Source organism: Periplaneta americana, chromosome 2 (genome assembly GCF_040183065.1).
Source record: "Periplaneta americana isolate PAMFEO1 chromosome 2, P.americana_PAMFEO1_priV1, whole genome shotgun sequence".
Lineage (NCBI taxonomy): Eukaryota > Metazoa > Arthropoda > Insecta > Blattodea > Blattidae > Periplaneta > Periplaneta americana.
In genome coordinates this window covers 40,029,650-40,053,140 of record NC_091118.1, presented here as the reverse complement: position 1 = coordinate 40,053,140, position 23,491 = coordinate 40,029,650, and the positions used below count along the sequence as shown (strand labels likewise).

General features: G+C 36.2%; 2 protein-coding genes across 6 annotated transcripts in view; one reads left to right on the top strand and one right to left on the bottom strand.

Moving 5' to 3' along the window:
- Positions 1-23,491, top strand: part of LOC138692833 (hemolymph lipopolysaccharide-binding protein-like) — a 558,083-nt gene that overhangs the window by 189,865 nt on the left and 344,727 nt on the right. The window lies entirely within an intron of this gene.
- The window catches only part of stau (double-stranded RNA-binding protein Staufen), a 96,585-nt gene continuing 80,267 nt past the window's right edge, over positions 7,174-23,491 (bottom strand). For all 5 annotated transcript variants that reach the window (XM_069816019.1, XM_069816026.1, XM_069816034.1 and 2 more), the window contains 4 exons: positions 22,939-23,198; positions 18,753-18,851; positions 16,994-17,103; positions 7,174-12,830 (listed from right to left, as the gene is read on the bottom strand). In XM_069816019.1, the coding sequence (XP_069672120.1) occupies positions 12,773-12,830; positions 16,994-17,103; positions 18,753-18,851; positions 22,939-23,198 (527 nt within the window). In that variant the 3' untranslated portion in view covers positions 7,174-12,772. The remainder of the gene's footprint in view (positions 12,831-16,993; positions 17,104-18,752; positions 18,852-22,938; positions 23,199-23,491) is intronic.

Below are 23,491 nucleotides of genomic sequence, written 5' to 3'. Positions count from 1 at the left end.
CGCAGATAGTAAGCAGTACTGAGTTACTGAGTATAATACGTTCCAGAAATATGTTCGCGTTTTCCAGTGACGAAAGAGCTTTCAATATTGAATCATATTTTCGCACAGATACTGTCCGTTTGCCTACGTCGCATTCCGATTTCCCCCACCTGCTTCTGCTCGTCCCTCTGTAAAAGCTGGGCTGTCTTAGCTCTTTTCTGAAAACATTAAGTTCTCTTAGGAATTGGACGTTTACGTAATATTATACAGCTGTTTAATTTAACTTAAATAAAAGGGAATCGTTAAGTAATTAACTGTAACGTCATTTCCTCCCTTTCTACAATCCTGCGGCATAACCACTTGGACGGACAGTAGATAGCATGTCTGAGTAATTTTATCTTTTCGGATCGGGCAGAAGTGAAGATTGAATTTACAGTACATAGAGTAGGTACAGAATTATTTCAACATGAGTTACTAGTACGAAGGACGAAACTGGCAATTGGAATTAGATGCAATAGTCTATAGTGCGATAATATGCACAAAAGAACTGAAGCCTGTATCGAAATGAACGGCCACCATTTTCAAAATTGTGTTTAAATATTCATATTATGATTATTTTTCAATTTAACTTCTTTCTCTATATTGTACGCTAATGTGCTGTAGACAGTATACACTGCATAATGAATACGTTCGCATGGATAACTCACTTCGTGAGTAAAAACACTTATTCTTAATACAGTACTGTACTTTGATTAAAGAAAAACCCAATGAAAATTATCAAACTCAAAATCGCGATATTTCCTAGTTTACGTAAATGGATGAACTACTTTTCTTCCATCCTATACCTAGTAGAGTGATTTGTGTTTTACGCCAGTATCATCGAACTCCAGTCTTGGAGGGGGGAGCAAGCGGTGTTTCCTAAAGGTATAGACAGGTTAATATTAAAAATGTTAGTAAAAATAAAATGATGTCCCTGTACTATAAAGAGAATGTCTTGTGATGCTGCAAGACAATCGATTTCCAGGTTTCTGCAGATATACCGAAAAATTTATTTTGGGTACGGACATATACGGCAGGGGGGACTGGGGACGCGCTCCCCGAATATTTTTCTTTCTGTGGGGATCGTTCCCACCAATACTTCGAGGCTATGTATAAAAAGTTCCCCCCCCCCCCCACGGTCTTGCCAATCCATTTTATCAATAATTCCACAATAAAAATTACGCATGATCATAACAGAAGCATAAAACTTTGTACCTATAGTATTTAATGAAAGCATTCACAGAAGCGTAAACTTAAAATAAGTTAAAACGAAAGTATGCAGATTCCAAGCTTTCATGCTTACATTTACGTTATTTTAAAATAAAACAATACATAATCATAGAACGCTGAAGTAAGCAATATAAAATTATCGCGTCTTTCTCATTACCCGTAGCTACGAATATGATGAAATGATGCTATGTTTCCATGGTTACTATAAGAATCTTCACCCTTATGAAAATTTGTTCAAATTCAATTTTGAAAAATGTATCACGAAGATGCAAACTTCGCGCAATTATATTGTATGCAATTCAGATCCTTTATCATGTTGCCACCGGTATAGTTTAACTATTTGACTGCCTCCGTGGTCTGTCGCTCAGCATGCTGGCTTCCAGATCAGGAGGTCCCGGGCTCAGCTCTCGGTGAATTTTTCTTGAAGAAGGGGAATTCCCTGGGTGTCTAGAGTCTGGAAATTTGTATGAATGTGATCGTGAGTGTGAGTGTGCCGGGTTAATATTAATTAACCAATCATCACAAATATAAAAATATATCAGGACTGTCGCTGGGCAGTAACCTGAACACACGTTTCAGCGTCACATTGTTGACAAGTAACTCCATCTGTTAGCACAACCATAAAGCACCTAATAGATGCTATAGTTACCAACAACGGAAAAAAAAAAAAAACTATTTATTTACAAGACATAATTTAATATGCACCCAAATACGATTAATATTGTCCTCTGGGTTACACACAACAGGTAAATAACTCAAAATTAAGATATTTCACTTAATTTATCAACTGTGGGGTTTAAGTTGATATAATGTAATCAATTTTTCACAAATTTACATAAAAATAGCTATGCTTATAAATTGTATGGCTTTATTAAATACAGATGAGCGAAAACTCACCATACCTATTGTTTTTCAAATTGTTTTCCTTCTGCTTTGATACATTTACGGAAACAATCAGACAGCCCACTGAAACATACTTCTTCGTACAGAATCTGATCAAAATGACGTTATTTTTTTATTTATGAACATATTTTTTCTTACCTGCATATAGTTGCAATGATGAAAATGGATCTTCAGTTCTTTCATATACATACAGTATACGAGTAGTCAACAAAGACCATTTTGGACTCAAGCTGGTAATATGAAGAATTCCACTTCTGAGGCGATGCATCACCCTGACAGAGATGACAAACGAGGAGTGTCAGTTGCAGATCATTCAGATGAAGGCAAATACTGAAGCATGCAGGGGTTGAGTATAGCAAAATCCTGGAGCTGTGAAGTACAAAAATGACTGTGGAATGTTTCAGTGGTCCTTCGGTTTTTCTTGCTATTGTCACTCCACCATTGCTTGATATCTTGTCAATCCTTTTGTGTTGTTGAAAACGAAATTAAAGTAACTTCTAATTAAGACAGACAATAGAAAGACTGGCTTACAGGATGATTAATAACTTATATTACAGAAGAAAACAGTGGACAGATGGTTCTGAAACATAACCTTTCATTTTCCGTGTTATAAAAGCACTACAGTAGTAAATAGTGCCTGCTGGTAGGCAGTAATTTATTCAAGGATCATTGCCACTTGACCATTTGAAAGGCTGTACATTAGAAAAGGCCCTCTCTGTTCTACACACTAGTAGCACCACTGAAGCATTGACCAGTGGCGTAGCTCTTAAGAAGCTTTTGAGGCTTAGCCTACCCAAAACATTTGAGTTATTATTTCTAGTAACAGTAGGCCTATAAGTTGTAATAATGATGTGATGTATCATGACACTTGGTTTCACTTCCTCCTTCCATATATTAAGTTCAATGTTGACAGTCATTCCAGTATGGAGAGAGCAGTGCAAGCTGCGAGGCTCTATGTCAAAAGCCTCTAAAGGCATGGCTACGACCTTGACTCGCAAACTTGAGAGGAGTCAGGTGAGGGAGTATCGATTCGCTACATCTCCATACGAAACGAGGCTAGTCTTCCATCACAATATTAGGTAGCACCACAGTCCAGTATATACAGTTACGAAGCTCAATACGTAGTAAATATGCATCCATAGATAGTTGCTAACCACGAGGATCGCTAATATCGCCTCATTACAGACAATGCAAAATAGTACCGGCACAGTCTATTGTTCCTACCACCTCACAACTCAAGCTTCGTGACTATATACTAGACTGTAGTAGCACTATATTGGTGTTCTCTGAAGATGCTGCGTTTTTGAGTATTAGTTTAACCAAAAGTGCGTGCGTATGTGTGTTACATATTAATTTTGCGAAAATTGCTCACACTGAGAGAAAACTGAAGTCATTATTTGTAGAATTAAAAGAGAAACCGTTTTCAAGTTCGATATACGAAAGATAGGAAATAGACACCACATTTGCATATTAAAATAGCAGATGAAGACAATAGAAATTTTCAATTGTCATGGTAAAAGAAATATCCTTGGCTAATAGGGTGCTCTGAGACAAATAAGTTATATTAAGTGTTTCTGTTTGAGGACGAAAATGAGTGGTCATCATTTCTTGTGATAGAAAAGCCGATAAACATTTGCTATATAAAACGATACAAGGTAAGCGGATTTTTTCAGCCTACCCAGTATTTACACCTTAGCTTCGCCACTGCCATTGAGTCTAAAAGCCCGCTCCCAGCTAGCGGAATCGAATCGAACAGAATTTCTCTTTACAATATATTTAAATGGAAGACAGCAGAACTATGGCTTATGTGAGGGCAGCAATGAACCTCCGGGTTCCTTAAAAACCGTAAGTAAGTAATAGTATTGCAAAGTTTCAGCAATTATTCTACTTTAACAACTTTTAAGTAAAAGCTTTACTAGATCTCATGCACCTATTTTACAGTAATACTTTTGTTTTGTCATAGAATAGCTGATAATTCTGAACACGATTTATTTTTATATTATTAAATTGTAATTTTCTGTGCTATTTCAGCAATAACTTTCAATAAACAAATCAAGCTACTTTGGATATGGTTCATGTCCCCCCTGCCCCACCACGAAGGCTTCAAGAGAACATATGATCATACCCGAAATAAGTTCTGTCCAAGCAGTGGAATAAATATTCTAGCTCATAAATTCTATTTGATTAGATTTGGTTGGATTCGATATGCCACTTTCTAGGACTTGCTGTCATATCAAAGTGAAAAGTAGCTTCGGTTTCGAGAACAGGCCTATGGTCACCAGTGTATGACATATTACCTGATCCACTTTCTTCAGACTAGTATCATAACCTTATCGAAAGAAGTTGTCTGAACATCATACTCACGATTAAAACAACACTGAACTGATGTTACATATACAGAATTTGAGGAAGTGAAAACCCACACTTAGTTATTGAACATGAGAATAACAGTCCAAAACAGAATTATTGTATGCTTTGACTTAAGAATCTCTTATTGGACAATTGCTTTTTAGGTACAAAGTAACAGGGATAACTTACTTGAAATTGTCAATAAATTAAGAAATTCCTCAAATATCTCAGAGATACCATTTCCAGCTAGATGGATTGGAAGAACAGGTTTCATTTTGTGGCCTTCTTGATCACCAGATATGACTCCTCCGATGCTGAGGGAATTCATGCTGCTTATGAACCTATGTCATTGGAAGTGCTACAAAACACATGAAAGAAATTAGAGTATTGTCTCTAGACATATGTTGGTTCACCAATGGAGTCCATATGAAGAGCTATTGAAATTTGGAACAATATGACTCTATAAGTTTAATAAATCTTTGTTCTTTAATCATAAATGTTTTACGTCAGATGTGATTCTTATCTATAGTAATTCTGCTGAACACTGTGTTCTCGAGCCGATTCAAAAATGGTCATGATTTCAGTGAGAGTTTAATAATGATTGCTGAATTGTCTATTGCATACAATTATTAATTAATTTAGAAATCTTCTCACTATTCTTGAGCTGCCACAAGGGACAAAGAGTACTTAACCATATAAATGTTTACAAGTTGAGTGAACCATTAATTTTGTTTTGACAATGAAACTCCAAGTACATAGCTGCAAATACATTTTGTGATTGGTGGAAATATACCTAGTTTTAGAGAGGCAAGTGTTACAAAAAGTAAAGAATGCTAATGAACTCGATTTCATTTCGAATATAGGTGATGCTTCAGGAGAGCAATTGATCCTTTCCATGCAGCTAAAATTACAATCGGAATAATAGATGTAGGTATTCCAAGCCTCTTAAACACATCTTTCATGAAGAGAGTAGCGGTACCTCTTGCTCCAACCAGAAGTCCGATTACTTCAAGCTCTTCTAGCTGGTACTTTTGGAGGTAATATGTATGGTAGGATTGTAGATATTCTTTTTTTCCTTATCCACTTCTGCTGGGTGTTCCTCATTCGTTTCGAAACACACAGTGGGATCAATTATGAATCCAGATCTTGTAGATTCCTTGAAAGCTAGCACATCTGAAGTAGAGTAATTTTGCGATACCAATATGGAGAAGATAAAGTTCCAGTAAATAGAAGATGTTTTCTTGTTTGTTTCCTTAAGTAGCTCTAATTTTATGAGTGTGTCTTATACAGAAAAGCATCTTAGACATAGAAAAAATATAAATACAGTATGTGCTAAAACAAACAATACCGAAATTCTCGCACAAATATTGCACATACACATAATGTATACATGGTGAACTATGTTTATTTGAAATCACTGTTGTATTGTTGATACCGGTACATAATATAGTGAAGATTTGCTGAAATTAAAATGCAAATCAAGATTTCAGGTATAACTCCCTGTAAAGTTGGTACGTTAAACCAAAGGTCCCGGGTTCGATACCCGGCTCCGGAACAATTTTTCCCTCGAAATTATTAAAATTAAAATGTTTCTCACAAATGACGAAAAAGTGTTTATTGTAGAGCATTATTTCTGTTCATACGGGCTAGGACGCACAAATGGCCTTAGTTTGAAACAAGCTTCAGATGACTTTCATGGTAAGTTTCACCGTATAGGAAGCGTCCTCACTCAAAGAAAAGGCTGCACAGGTCGGCCTGTTACTGTGACAAATAATGATAATCATGGGTGGCTCCTGACCCAGGTGTTACAGTCTCCAAAAAGAAGCCTTCGGCAAACAGCTTTGAAAATTGGTATCAGTACAACGTCCATACATCAAATGTTCAAGGGACTTGGTGAAGTCGGTCTCATAGGCTACCTACCATTAGCCCAGCCGGCTACCCCTTGTTAGCTTGAAGTGGGTGGATAAACAAAGTCATACAATTTAACCATCTGATGGGTCCAAGGTTTCCACGATCGTAAAATTGTATTCAACACATGATGGGGTTACTAGGATTATTCCCTTCAATTCAATCAGTTGTTCTGTTTCGAGAGACATGGCACCTGAACGAAAAGGTTAAGTTGAAAACTGTAAATTACAGTACTGCATAACTGTAGACCTAGAATAAAATTGCATGGCACAGTACTGTATTTTCCTTTTTCAGTTTTATCTACTGTAGTTCAGAGTTGCAAAGAATTTACTGTAGTACTGTAGACTGTATTTAGGATTAAACTACAGTAATACATTTCATTTACAGCGTGAAGGGATACATAATGCATATTATAAATTTACTGTTAGATTGGGGAGCCTCCCTCCCAATAAAGGACACCTCCCAGATGCGGACAGATTGCTATGGTCCTCGTCACCATTTTTGGCGTGTGAAATAAGTAATGGGAACGTTAAGTTCGAGTGTTTTATATTTGCCGCAGTCAGTCTGACAATTGTGTTGGCAAATGGCTGATGGACGTGTATAGAAAGTGGTACCATTCTCAGCTACACTAGCAACATGCTCACAAACTGGGCACTATACATCTAGGACACACGCCAAAAACGCTGGTGCCAGCTATACATCCCTTCGATGTCTGTAAATGAGAGGTTTCACTGTAATGCAATAAAGCAAATAAAAACAGAGCCATTCTTAGCCTGCAAGGTTGTTTATTGATTTCATATCTAGTGAGGCATTACTGTATTCAAACTACAATATTGGAATAAATATGGCAACTGTGCAATCTGCCCTCCCTCCTTTAAAAACAGCTTTTAATCTTGGGGAACAATGTCCATTAACAACTAATCACAGCATTCAACATCAATACATATAATATATGATTTTCGACCAAACATACATCACTGCATTTCACTCCCTTTCTTCAGACTGCCACTCTGTATTCGACACTTATGAACATGTTCCCCTTTTGACTACAGCTGTTAGAATTCCCTGCAGCAATTGCAGCACATTGCATTTTATAATACATGTTAAGCATATGCACACAGATGATGACAAAAACATGACATTTTACTGTGACTAAAAATTAAAAAAAGAAAAAAAAAAAAGAGAAAATTACGTATTTAATAAAAACTGGTTACCTCTTGGAAATGAATACACAATAATGAGGTCAAATTCCTAAAGCAAAAAGCAATAGCAATTGTTATAATAGAAAGCAATGTCATTTCGAAGGGTAACATTAGGCATGAACTCTCAAATTATCTTAAATATGAGGAAAATAAAGACTTAACATAAAACTATAATAATATTAAGAATCTGATGCCAGTTTTTCCTTTTCTTCCCTCAAGAAATGTAGTTTTCATATTCCTAAATTGCATAACAGATCGTACTGTCATGCTGGAGAAAAAATCCAAGTTTGCCCTTGCCTTCGGTAAAATGACTGAATGTATTTGTATATCATTCAAGATTATATCTGTTTTAGAACTACTAACAAATTTACAACAAGAGTATTTTCTTTCAATAACAGCTATGTTAATAAATGAATAAATGCTGACGTTTCCAGTTATAAGAACAATGACAACTATGTATATAATGAAGGGAGAAGTAGGCTACTCCCTTATTGGATTGTATCTTACAGACCACACACAAAAGAACGCCATTTCTTTAAGGCTGGATTATTGGTACTCCTTTCTGCAAAAACTTTTCAAACAGTACAATAAGTTGGATTGGAAGACTCTTCTGTGGCCATATTGTCTCCGTACCTGCATAATCTGGAGACTAAACAGACATGATCAGCTGTAGACAGGGTCTCGCCAATGTGGCCACAGTAACAACACATGCCAAGCCTCTCACACTATGACCTTAATCTGACCCATACGAAAGACGTTCAGAAATTTATGCCACACTTTTTTTGCGACCCTGTATTAAAAACCACATGGGCACCCATTTTCCAGAATTGAAGAAATATAATCCTTTAAAAAGTTATAATTAAAATTAAATCCCCATTGATTTTTTTATGCAGAACTTTTAAATTTTGAATCAAAATACTTCGTAATTGTCTTTATTTAAAATTATTGCCAACTAATGCATAGAACAAGCAATTATTTTCAACTGGGGACCGATTTATAGAGAAAAAAAAAATTCTTTCAATAGTTTTACAAAATTGCCGTTTCATTTTTTTATATATATGGAAAAATACATTTCCCATTTACAGTAAGAAAAGGGTATACATGGTCTTTGCAGCATTTTAGCTACTACCCAGACAGCCACATGTTTAAGTGTGGCAAACATGTGTGCGTTCCACAATTAATATTACTATGGTTAAAAAGCTCAAATATTAATAGACACAGATAAACTCATGTTTGTAAATGATTCCAATTCCAATTAGCTTTTTTCTCCCCTTCCTTTTTATTCCAGAAAAACATGAAAAAGCTAAGCAGAATAAATGTATATGCTCATAACTTGATGCACTGATTCTGTCTTTGTGAAGTTTGTGTAACTAATTACAATTTTAAGCCTAAAACATGTTTCATGTTCAATGTATCCGTTGTCATTTTTCTCTCAGATCACTTAAAATGAAATATGTTGAATGCCATTCCTCTGGGAATATAATACTCAAGTTCCTTTTTCCACAGAATAACATTTTACAAAAAGTCTCTTGAATTATTTTAATTTGCAGACATATTCCACGGTTTTCATTGCTTTTTAAGGAACCTCTAAAGTATATTAATGATTACATATAAGTCTAGACCTCGGAGTTTAGGTAAAAACCTATTTTATTCCTCATGATATATACAAAAGAAAAGTTGTATATATACGAATTATGGAAATATATGTTCGAAAATGGTGGTCCTATACAACCTAAAAATACCTAATTTCACGTTAGGAACTATTTTTATCTAATTTTACATTTTCCAATTTCTACAGTTCGTAATATGGAAACGCTGTGTAATTCTGTATGCCAGTCGTGCCTTGACAACAATCGCAGCATAGTTCATCTCCTCTATTCATTACAGTGTGAGATTTCAGAGCAAACACATTGTATTTAGTGGAAAGTAAAACATGCCGAAAGTACCGAGTAGCAGATTATCTCTGATTCGGCAATGGATACAATGGTTCCTGGTTATGTTGGTGAAAAAGTTTCTGAAAAACTCAAATCAGTGCTTGAAAAAAACCCAGGACTGACAGTTCTCCGCACAGTTGCTGACATCATGGCTGGCAAAACACCTGAACATGAATGTGCTGTTCTCTTGCATCTAATACCAACATTTTAATATGCTCTGGTGTCATCAGATGATGTGGAATGCTCATTTCCGGCATACAAGATGGTGTTATCTGAGAAGCGATGCAGTTTCTCAATGGAAAACTTAGAAAAGGTGTTAGTTGTTTACTCTGGCTCTAATTATGAACATGTACAATGAAATAATGTCAAATGTTTGGCTAATTTGTAATGGGAAATTAAATAATGTCATTTTTTGTTCACCTATTTTTGTAATTTTAAAACCTATTTTAGGTACTTAATTTAAGATTTTTAGGACCTAAAAGTCCGAGGTCTACATATAACATATCCCACACCCTAATACATAACCTGCAGTGACCCAGTTTGGAAAGTAATACAATGATATATCCCAAAAGAAGACAGGATATAGTCCAAATAAAATTTGCTTCTTTGACATTGTAATATGCAATACACAGTACAATATTACATGCTTGTTCTACTGCAGGATTGGGGATGGAAAGCCCAATGTTCTGTTGGGGGGAGGGTTACAAAGCAAATGGAAGAATCAGTGCACCTTTATAATATAATTTTACAGGGACTGGCAAATTTAAATAACTTTGCCACACCCTGCAACCTGTCACCAAACTGTGGAAAATATTTCCCAGAATCTTCCATTGAAAAATGATGTTAATATCATGGGTATCGTGATTTTTTCTTTTGTTTTGTTTCGTCCACAAATACAAATTTTCTACATTACAGTTGTATTTCAGTTCTAAAAATTATTTCTCAATACTGTTTATCACGAACAGTTTTTTTCCCCCCTAAAACCAGCTACAGCATTTCTTATTAACATCAATAGTCGTTCAATATCTTTTAGCCAACCAAACGCGAGGGTAACTGGATCGGTTGTTATTGATCATCAACTACCTTTACCGAGGCATTGAAGCGACATTGATATCAATGAATTGGAACACATCACACCCACAACTACAACATACATCTACAAACACTACTTCTTTAATACTGAATATTACATATTTATTTAAACACTAAACATAAGCATGATTTTTTTAAACATACAATAGACTTGGAAGCTACAAGTGGCACAGACTGGGGGGAGGTTGCCTGGCCTCAGTGACTGTAAAAGATGATCTCAGTGTCTCCTGTATCACTGTACAGAAGACACTGCACTGCCCCACTTCAGTGCTTTCTATACACAACACTTGTAGTTCCTATATGCGTCAAATCAAGTGGGATCTGCAAGTGCCACAGTTGTTAGTCTTTTTTTCTTTTTTATTCATCTCTACAGAAGGTACTGAAATGACCTGCCATACAAAATGGCAACCACTGGGGAACCACGCAAGGGAAATAGCCCAGTTCCAAGCCATACACACATATGCACTTATCATTCTGGGAAAGATTCTCATTTTGCAATTAATGCAGTCGCTTATTATTTTTAATTTTTTTATTACTTCTTTATCATAAGACGCCCCATAGATTAAACAATGAAATCAATCGACAATTGACAACAAATGCAGCCTGGAATCAAATCTATTCTTAATGATCGATCAATTGTTAACCACTCACAATATCAGCCTGAGAAACCTTCTGCAGTCAACGACTAATCCATTTCTTGCTGTTGCTTCCATCGCATGTTTCTTCACTTGTTTCGCTTGATGTTGGAACCGACTCCAACTGACTTGCAGTGGTCAACAGAAATCAAGTGTAGACACCTCCTGTGCTGTCACATACAGTGTATTCATCCTACCAGATCGCTTTTAATCAAACAACGCAGACTACAAATGTTCTTAATAAAATCAGCCTGGTGATAAATACAGGCAATAATGTCGCACAACAGTTAATCTACGCGTTAACAATCGGCCAAAGTTCAACTTGGTTTGAATTCCGGCTGCAAACAATTCAAATTCTTCTCCCTTTGTGCTCTGGTTTTGACTCCTTAGCTCAAGGGGAGAAAATTTCACCTTTTTTTCCCATTTTAAGTATATTTTATTTATAGCGATACAAAATTCCTTCAATAAATTCCCTTGCTTAGGATGGTTTTCCTACCTCATAGCGATTAATAATTTCCACTCACTTTTTTATAATTAGTTCATTCATAAAGCACTACGTCTAGACCAACCTAAAGCAATGGAGTCCCATACCAGTATTGTTATTACTTTTTACTCTGCAATCGATGTCAAAGACAGTGAAGACTAAGTTAGATTTTCAAACCAAAACCATGTTTAGTAGTTTATCACTAACATGCTGCCTATGTTACTAAACATGGTTAAAGAGAAAGAATTACTGCATTACACATTACTCAAACCACATTTTTAAACTACCTTATCAATAAATTTATCTTTCATATAACTCTACAATATCATAAAAGAGAATTGCAGAGCAAAGGTGTTGACTATTATCAAAATATGATACAATAAGAGTTCTATGTTATTTTAATTCAGTAGTGATGAAACTGTTGATAGTGTTACAATCAATTCTTTAAGTACCCACAAACAATAGTGTTCACAAACATAGATTTTAATAACCCCTTTCGGGAAATTCATTCTGAGTGCATGGTTAGCACAACATTACTACTGGAATGTACCTTAATCCACAAGGTATACACGTCAGTTCCCTACAATTCAATGTAGCTACAGTTACTTGATACAAACAGTACAGAACTTCATCCAAGTAAATGTTAAAGAAATGAACACTTTATTATATTACTTGTAAGACAAGTTGTATACCGGGTACTGCTCAGAAATATAATATGATTTACTTTTATTTTAAAAATAACATAAGCACTCACAATTTTTGTATGTAGTACAAGACATAATGTGACATACCACATGAATAATCCTACACAAATCTAGATAATGTGTCGTGACCTACACATCAAAATACTGTACATTGTTCCAGGTTACTCACATGCTGTCTTCACTGACGAGAAGCAGATCGCAATGAAATGATTTTCATATACAAATTTCCATTGAGAGTCGTGGGAAGAAGGAATTTTGTATCAATAATTTTTTTTCTTATTTTTTCCTAATAGACAACTTGGCCGCATGTTTTTTACTTACCAAGGGAGATACCACCAGCCTTCGGGACTGTGGGTTGTGTGAGGTGAAGGCTGAAAAACATTTTATCGTATTATTGACAACTTCATTTCCTTCTCTTATACAATTCTCAATCATCTTACGTCACTAAAGTTTCATGCATTTTCTACAAACAGTAAAGGAATGGAAAGGGAAAGGAACTAGCAGGAAGAGGCAGAAATAGCAAGAGAGAAAAATTGGAAGATAAGGAAAAAGAAAGAAAATCAAGTAAGAGAGAAATGTTGTTGTTGTTTTCTAATGCCAGGCGTTTGGCAATAAAGTCATTTGACCCCTTGCACGCCAATATTTTTCAAAGATATTATCATGGCCAGCCACTGGAGCACAGATTTTGAGGTGTTCCGAATCCATTTCTTGGTTTGAGTAGCACAATGGGCAGTTAGGGGACTGATATATTCCAATTCTATGCAGGTGTTTGGCCAAACAATCATGGCCTGTTGCCAATCTAAATGCAGCTACAGACGATTTGCGTGGTAAATCGGGAATTAACTGTGGATTTTGATGCAGAGAGTTCCATTTTTTCCCTTGAGATTGTGTTATCAAATTTTGTTTGTTGAAGTCTAAGTATGTAGATTTAATAAATCTCTTCACAGAGTAATATGTAGATTTAGTAACAGGTCTGTAAGTAGCAGTGCTGCCCTTATTCGCTAAAGCATCCGCATTCTCATTTCCCAGGATTCCACAATGGGATGGTATCCATTGCAATACAATTCTTTTATTGAGTGATATTAATTGAGAGAGCATTTTAGTTATTTCTGCTGTTTGAGATGAAGGTGTGTGTTTAGAGACTATTGATAGAATAGCTGCTTTGGAGTCTGACAATATAACTGCATTCTTAAATTTATTGATGTGGCATAGAAGATTCCTGAGACTTTCACTTATTGCAATGATTTCTCCATCAAAACTTGTTGTTCCATACCCAAGAGATCTCTAAAGTGAGAAGAGACAGCACGTAACACCTGCACCGGCACCTTGTTCTCTGGAGATCAAGGATCCATCGGTGTATAAATGAAGAGAGAAATGTAGAACAAAGAAATTGAAAGATAGGCAAGAAATGCAGAAACGAAGAAAATGAATGGTCTGTAGAAACAAAGAAAATGAAAGACAGAAAAAAAAAAGAAAGAAAGAAAAACATAAAACTACAAAGTTGTGAAAAGGAGAAAAAGAAGAGACAATGAAAGTAAGAAAAATAAGTAAATAAATAATGACAAAGTTAAAAAGGTAGAGACAAAGACAAGGAAAAACTGGAGATAAAAAAAAAGTGAAAAAACTGGAGATAAAAAAAAAAGTGAGTCAAAAGGAAAGTGTGGATACACATGTATATACATCTTTAAATTTAAAAAATTTCTTCCAGGAGGCAGCAGCAGAAGTGGAGACGATGGTGGCAGTGCTGCTGTTGCTGATGATGATGCCCAGATTTTTTGTTTCTGACCTATTTTACGCATTATTAAACTTCAATATTGTAAATGTGTTGCACACACAGGTTCCCTCCCCCTGCCATTTTGGATTTTTCTGAATTTAACCATAATGTAACTTACTTACGGTACTTACAAATGGCTTTTAAAGAACCCGGAGGTTCATTGCTGCCCTCACATAAGCCCACCATCAGTTCCTATCCTGTGCAAGATTAAACTGGTCCCTACCATCATATCACACCTCCCTCAAATCCTTTTTAATATTATCCTCCCATCTATGTCTCGGCCATCTCCAAGGTCTTTTTCCCCTCTATACACATTTCTGGATTCACCCATACGTGCTACATGCCCTGCCCATCTCAAACATCTGGATTTAATATTCCTAATTATGTTATGGGACAAATACAATGCGTGCAGTTCTGCATTGTATAACTTTCTCCATTCTCCTATAACTTCATTATCCCTCTTAGCCTCAAATATTTTCCTAAAAATCTTATTCTCAAACACCCTTAATCTCTGTTCCTCTGTCAAAGTGAGAATCCAAGTTTTACATCCATACAGAACAACCGGTAATATAACTGTTTTATATTCTAACTTTCAGCTTTTTTTAAAGCAGACTGGATGACAAAAGCTTCTCAACCGAATAATAACAGGCATTTCCGACATTTATTCTGAATTTAATTTCTTCTCTAGTGTCATTTATATTTGTTACTGTTGCTCCAAGATATTTGAATTTTTCTACCTCTTCAAAGGATAAATTTTCTATTTTTAACCATAATGTATCTTATTTTAAAAATACACCCACCACAAACTAACAAGTACACACGCAAATGCATACACACACTCCCTCACTGTTGCACCACGTATTTAATCGATTTTAGTGTTGTCTTATAAACTGTTACATTAATTCTTGCTTTTTTCATTGTGTTGTGATCAAATGAATCTGTGAAGTTTACAATGCTTAAGTACTACTCCTTGTAGCACTGGATCTACTAACGACTACTGACCAAAACTTCTCTACAGACAGAATAATACTCTTTTGCCAGAAGTGCCAAATCCAAGAATTACTTTTACAGTGTTTTGTAAACATAATTGAAGATCTCAGTACAATAAGTGGGTTATGAACCAAAAGACAACTTTTCAGGAGAGCAAAAACAAAGTTTCTATTCACTTGTTTTGTTAATACTACTTAATACTACTGCTTTATTTTTTGGAACAGAATATTACATTAACTTCAGTTTCTAATACTACAAATGGGTTTATGAGGGAACCAATGACAGATTCTGATTCTATGAGGCGGGAATAGTAAAAAAGTTTGAAAATCCGAAAATGTTACATTTGGTCAATAACCCATTTATTGTTCTGAGGTCTTCAATTTTGAATATGTAGTTTTGTTATCTTCCCTTACAGTTTTAAAGTTTTTTTTTTTTTTATCATGTTCAATAATAAGGAAATAACATTTTAAAACATTCATCATACAACAGCCCATTACGAACCACAGCTTTTCAATTAATTGCTGATCTACGTCCAGATGTTTTGGTGGAGTTGAATAATCATACAATCAATACAGTTCGAGGACAATGTATGGTGAGCATGATAATCCCTCTAGACACTACAGCCGGCTTACGAAACTAGATTATGCTACTCATTGCAGCTCAGCAAATTCTAGCTCATACACTAGCCCACATTTCATGAGAGAATTTATTCCCCATAAGAATTCGAACAAGCACTCATTCCATATTGCTAATTCGAGACAAACTGCCTCAGTTGCATAGCTACGGTATGGGACAAATAATAAGGAAAAGTGTAAAATAAATCATTTATCTGTTATGATACCTAAAACCAAATTTTTATGTCCTAAATATTGTTTCCAGACATTACCCCGCTCAAAAATAAAGAAAACTATAAAAGACTATTCTGGAAATACAAAAACCTAAAAAGAAGAATATTATTAGACTGAAAAATTGGGCCTTAACAATGATGATGGAACACTTGGGAAGTTGATCTAGATTCATTTTCCGGGCTGAGAGGCCGTGGTCTGTTGTTTGGTTTTCTACCAGACATTTCGTCTGCAACTGCGGCAGACATCTTCAGTGGAGTGGTATCCGAGGTCGCAAAACTCTTCTTGGTGTACCTGAGGCAACTGATCCTGTGGCTGGTTGTGCGGGCATATTTATAGTGCGACTCGCGGGCCGAGGCCTGTTGTCGCTGCGGTCCGCGCTGCTTTGTTCGCTGCTCCCGTTCTGGGTTCACATATATACGATTTAAGAATACGGACATCTTGAGCACGACGACACACTTCTTCCCCTGTCTACATAGAGAAGCGATTGAAATCTATAAACATGACAACAACTTTAATCGCAAGGAAGAAGGCGTTAAGCTAAACAAGTGTTGGTACCCGGTCCTAAACAGAACAGATAAGAAGCCACTACAACAGAAGGATGGAACCCAGAACAGGAGCAGCGAACAAAGCGGCGCGGACCGCAGCGACAACAGGCCTCGGCCCGCTAGTTGCACTATAAATATGCCCGCACAATCAGCCACAGGATCAGTTGCCTCAGGTACGCCGAGAAGAGTTTTGCGACCTCGGATACCACTCCACTGAAGATGTCTGCTGCAGTTGCAGACGAAACGTCTGGTATAAAACCAAACAACAGACCACGGCCTCTCAGCCTGGAAAATGAATCTAGATCTATAGACTCCGGCCATGAAAGCCTACACTACTTGGGAAGTTATTTGTGCACAGCACAGCACATGTTACTCACCCGTCTCCCTGGGCTCCCTGCTGCCCAGAGTCTTTCTTCATGCCACTCCCTGATGGAGCCACAGAGTCCAGGCCCATCTCTGACAAGGCGCGCAGAGCTGTCAATGCCGCCTACAACAACAACAACTTATAGTAGCGAGATCATACCCAACTTTTTTTTTAATACAGGAGAGTAAGGAATCGACAAAATTTTAAACAGAAAAATTGGCAAATTATTCCGTTCAGTTACTAAAAAGCAACTTTATTCTACACTTTGGCAGCTTGGCTTAAATTAAAGAGTATTTTGAGACATATTGGGTCGATTTCAAAAACACAGACAAAATCGTGGTTCCAAACCTCGGCTACAGCGAACGAGGTCTGAATCCTTATGCGATTTCTAAAACAAAGTCGAAACACGGCTTGAGAGGAAACTGAGGTTTGTGGGTTTTATATATGGCAATGCAGCTCAGAATCGATTTTTATTCCTGTAAACAGTCGAATATTAGAAAGAAATGAACATCGGTATTAATAGTTTTATTGAATTGCAGCAAGTCACATTCTTTTGTTCTCAGCTAAGGTAGTTATATTTAGTAATTTACAGAACATATTATGTGGGTTTAAAATACTAGCATTACTTAGTATTTAATAGAGAACAGATTTTTAGGTACCAGAATAATATTGCTCAAATAATTAGCACAAATCAAGCATTTATGTTGTAGTTAATCATTTTGTATAACTACTACTAACACAAACTACCTGAAAACCCAGTTCTAAGAAATTAATAACTTAATATTAAATGGATTAAAATTTCAGTTGAAACTAAAATATAGTATAATGCCTAATATGTGGAAAGTCCCAATAGCATAAAACTTAAAATAAGAAGGCAAAATCACGTTTGTTTCATATTTTTGTAGGCCCACATCATTTTCGAGTATTAAATAAAACGTCCAAAACTACTGTAAAGACTAGGAATTAAGTTATATCATCTTACAGGCATAAAGATATAATTAATATAAAATATTATATCTTACTTCCCTCAAAGCAACAAGAAGGTATAAAAAATTGTCAACCTGCCACCTCTTGCATTTCTTTGCAGATTATTATTTAGCATTCTTGCTAAATTTTGCATCGATTCCTTCGAAAATCGAAATATTCGCCTAAAATTATTGTCATTACATAGTTACAAAGGATTATTCCATCTCTCATCATTCTAATCCAGGGATTTAATACTCGTAAACACAAATTTTTCTTTGATAATCATCCAGCTGATCTACTTACTACCTCCATCTTGTATACATGAAGCCGTGGTTTTAAACCTACCCCAGTCGTGGTCTCTGCTTCAGACCATGGTTTCGAGCCATGGCTAAGAAAAATGAAGAAGACCCTGTTTTATAAATCCAAATGCAGTTTAAAGCCATGGCTGTGATGTAGACCTCGTTTCAGAAATAGACCCATTTTGTCCCATGTAATAATTGAAGTCGACTACAGTTTGCAGCTCTGATTTGATTAGATGTGTTGTGTTCCTGTTTCGAACACCTGTCCAATTATTATTCATGAGACAAAACATCTTCTTTGTATGAGTATTAGCACTTGGTATGATTAGAACAAAACTAAACGAATTTTCGGTCCCTACACAGCAGCAGCAAGATGTCACGTCCCTTGGTGTAAGGGGGAGCAAAGCAATGAGTTAATGACCTCCCTGCAACTGACGTACACCAAACATTCAGTATTTGGACCGAAAAGCCTCTATCTGGTAATAACTACTACAATGATACACTTACCTGGTCATGAGAGGCATCTGTGGTTTGCCCGGCCCCGTGACAGACCTGTGGTGGGTCAGTGGAGAGTGACACCAAGCTCAGGAATTCACTATGATTACCCTGTAACATGCAACATAAGAGGGTTCAAGGCTACATACATTTTGTACAGGCTGCACCTTACTGAATATTCTTTTTTATTTCTACAAATTAAAGACTTATACAAAGGAAAGCAAGAGAACAGTGAAGTTTGGTATTCCTGTACTCCATTATAAACACTCCCTCCATAGAGTTTAGTGAACTATGATTTGAAACTTTCACATTTTTCAATACGGTGTGAGATTTGCTGCTAGATTTCACGAAAGGGTGATCTAGTAGTTTAGTCCTAAGTTATCCTTTTAACTACTTCATTTCATAATGAAAATCTGAAGTCATAAGTGTAATCCACTTATGTATAGATGGCTGCAAAAGGGTATCTGTCGGATACAGGGGGGAGAGCCATTAATCCTTCCCATTGACGGCTTTAAGGAACCAACCTGGACAAATACCCAATGTCCCATCCCTACTTTCCCGTGGTGCAGCTGTTAGTAAGCATAATTTTACAAGCTGAACTAAAGGGAGGGGCTACTCATCAATTAGCACTGGTCAGCTTGATGAGTTAATGACTGAATTTGGTATAATTTTCCTCTATTCAATACCTAATTCCCTCTTTATCCTTTCCTATCCAGTCCTCTGACTGAACTCTTACTTTCTTCGACCCCGACGGCATTAGAGCATTCGAGGCCTAGGGGTTCATTTCACTTTCCTTCCTCCTCTTTCTACTTTTCTGTTCCTAGTGCTGACCTGCTATGGCACTAAAATCGTCCTCCAGTGGCTTAAGGAGGGAAAGCTGGTGATCAACAAAGATCTCCCAGCTAGGTCCAATGGACCCGTCGACCAACAGCAGGTGTGGTCCTCCAGACATTCTGGGGGTTGTGTGTGAATGAAGTAGCCACCAAAACGTTAAAATATGGTGTTCACTTAAATCGGCTACAACTTACCATTTTCACTCCAATATGACAAGAAATGGATTCGGAACACCTCAAAATCTGTGCTTCAGTGGCTGGCCACGATAATATCTTTGAAAAATATTGGAGTGCAAGAGGTCAAATGACTTTATTGTCAAACGCCTGGCATTAGAAAACAACAACAACATTTTATTGATTTTTTCTTCCTCTTGAAAAATTATGCTCTGTACTGTCACATAGAAGGTTTCATAAAATCAACGACAATTTTTCGCCTCCGAATTTTTGGAAGGGTGGGGGGAGGAGGAAATTACGCTATTAAATACGGTAAATGCAAGGGAAGTATTATTATATATATAAATTTATTTACATTTCCAGAAATTATCTTTAATATAATAATGTGGCCCAAGACCGATGACCCTTGTAATTACTGGCCCTCCAAATAAACAAGTTTGGGCACCCCTAGTCTACATTAAACTCGTAATGAATAACGATGATGATGATGATGAATAGGGGGCAGATGTTGATGAAAAGTCATCTTCTCATTTTTCACATTAGGACGATGCCTATTAATATAGAAATCCTTTCTATGTTAATATCAACGTAAAAAAAAATAATTTCTTATATTGCATTTTTTGACGTTTTTGAACTAACAGGTCATTTTTATATATTTTTCGGCATTTTTGTTCATTTTTAATACTTTGAAGAACCTTTAGATCATTTGGACTGCATTTTACTTTCTTCTTTACCAATAGATCTGATAAATCATTTTCTAAGCAAATAGGTCAGTAGTAATTACATACTGAATAAGTGAATAACAGTGAAGTTTGAGTTTTATAGTTTGGAACAGACTCTAAAGTCCAACCCTCATTCCATTGAAGGCTTCACTTCACACAACGGAAGTAATATAAAATGTTTGACAACAGCTTCGTTTAAGTGAGGGCTTTGACCGACCACCCCTGATTGAAACACACTGTAAACCCTCATTAAAATCTATAGTTTTTCCATAAATCTTCATTTTGTTGCATGTTCTTTTCCTTTATCTTAACCAAATTCCAGAAAGTTGCCTCCTCTCTCCAAAATTTGCAGGGCAGTCATTGAAACAAGGTGACTAATTTGAAGAAGTTGTGGTGCAAGTACGGTGAATAATATTTAAATGCAATTTTCTTTTAATTTAAGGGGACACTCAACTATATTTTGGAACTTTTTTCCTATTTGACCAATCTTTTTCAAATTTGGAGATAAAGTTTAATATACACATGGAAAGTAACATGCAAAATCTCAGCTCATTAGATCCAATACTTTTCAAAATAAAAAATATTTCATTTTTTAATCAATCATTAATTGAAATATCACTTTTAATTATCATTTTTTATTTTTTGGCTTTGTCCATTTGACTGTGACTTCTCAATGAATAGGGGAAGAATTCTGCGTATTGATTTAGTTCTGTCACGTAAATTAGTGTAGAAATTTAATTTTTCATTTTTATGACACTTTTTCTCCAATTTTTAAGTGGAGTGTCCCCTTAATGTCATATTTCTATTAGTTTAAGGACACTTTAATGATCATTTTAAGTAGATTTTAGGTCATCAACATCCGCTCCCTAATGATGAATAAGAAGAATTGTTGTGATGTCATAGGGAAACTGGAGTACCTGGAGAAAATTCCTGTGCTACCAGAACCAAAGGCTTGCCCAACGCAAGTTTTAATTCAAGGTGGATCAACCAGGATTTGAACCCGAGGCCCCAGTCCAGTTCATAAGCTCAAAGTGATAGCACTGAGCCACCATAGCAATGCCAGAGACAGATTATTATTATTATTATTATTATTATTATTATTATTATTATTATTATTATTATTATTATTATTATTATATTGCTAAAAGTTAACAAAAACCTTCCATTTCAGATGCATACTTACACATTACAGTACACAAGTTGCACAGAATTTTGTATTACAGCCAGAGGTCTGCATCGGACGTTTTCGCTCGAGCGCCAAGTAGTTCATAACATAATCCGATAGGTAGCGCACATGCATGATGGGTAAAGTTGTCACGAGCGATAAATCCTCGAATGGTATAAGCTGAGCATTTGACATTCGTTCTTGTTACAGTGATGAACTGTGTAGTAACATCATAGATGTTTATCATTTCAAAACTTTGCAGTGTTTAACTAACCTCTCCATAGTACAACTACAAAACTTGTTTTAAAATGTAATATAAATGTTGCAGGTAAATATATATTTTTTTTTTCACACAGGAGTGATTTTGTTTTTGCCACATCTGACAGATGTTATTGGATGTAAATGTAATTATTATAAACGGAGAACACAATCACGATAATGCAAGAACTATATCAAATTTTCTAGTAATAATAATAATAATAATAATAATAATAATAATAATAATAATAATAATAATAATAATAATAATCTCTAATAATTAGTTTATCAATCTTTGCGTCTGTAACAATTGTGCAGCATGATTATTCGTTCCATTATATTTTCTGTAACGTTATCTCTGTACTAATATTGTTATTAATCTACTACTATATCAATAATATTTTGTAAAACGTTTCTACATTGTCGCAGTATATAGGCGGAACACTATTCAAATCTGCTTTACAGGGAGCTTCACCTGAAAGACTAGATTTGGATAATATATACGTCACTGTGTACGTTAACAGAAAACCACAATTCCAAGTCACACAGAGTTTGTGTGCACTCGATGTGGGTCTCTGGCATTTCGTCAGCCCACGCGAGTTGTGTGGATATAAAGGGAAAAGTTGAGATGGCGTCGGGTGGAGTTCCCGGGTAGTTCAGTTGGGAGAGTGCTGGTATGTTCAACCAGAGGTCCCGGGATTGATACCCGGCCCCGGAACAATTTTTCCCTTGAAATTATTCAAATCTGCTTTACAGGGAGCTTCACCTGAAAGACTAGATTTGCGTTCCATTAAACGTTTGTCATAAATGCAGAAAATACCGTGTGAGCAAAACATATGTGTATCTTATCTGTCGCCTTCCATACAAGATAAGACATGTCGGTGAGATGACCTTGTACTGTGCTTCTATTTATTACGAGCGTATCACGACTGATCGTATCTCACTCGAGGGTGCGACACTCAACCGAGTTCAAGCGAGTAATTTAACTCCAATGCACCACTCTGATTACAGCCTTGCAAGAGCAGCTACGTATCATTATGACAAACCTTAGGAAAGTCTGAGAATTGCACTTGGAAGCCAAGCAGCTGGGCCAGGTACAGGAGCTGGTCCTTAGGCCGCACCACCTGACTGCTCTGCGTCTGTGAGTTCTGTTGCTGAAGAGAAGGCTTGGCCATGCTCGGTGGTGCTGCTGAATTCTTGTGGCTTCCCACAGCAGCAGCCGACTTGACCAATGCTTCGGCTGTGGGTGAGTTGCCTCCCTTCAGCAATTCTTTCGCAATTGCGGCAGTTGTTTGCAAATTCACTCCTGTAAATATCATTTCAAATTATTACACTCGAATACACAAACAGACGTTTCTGTCAAATATACAATCTCAAATCTATTACATGGCATTTTGTGCTAAATTTCAACTAAAAATACAATATTTTATCCATGACCACAACGAAAAACATGTCTTTACTAAATACTTTTGCGTTTGTAAAGTAGGCTTTTATTCAACATTACTTTATTCCACTAGTGAGATATAGTAATATACGTTACAAGAGCGGTATGTTGACGTTTTCATGGTCGAGGAAAAGATTGAAAAAGCGAAACGTAGT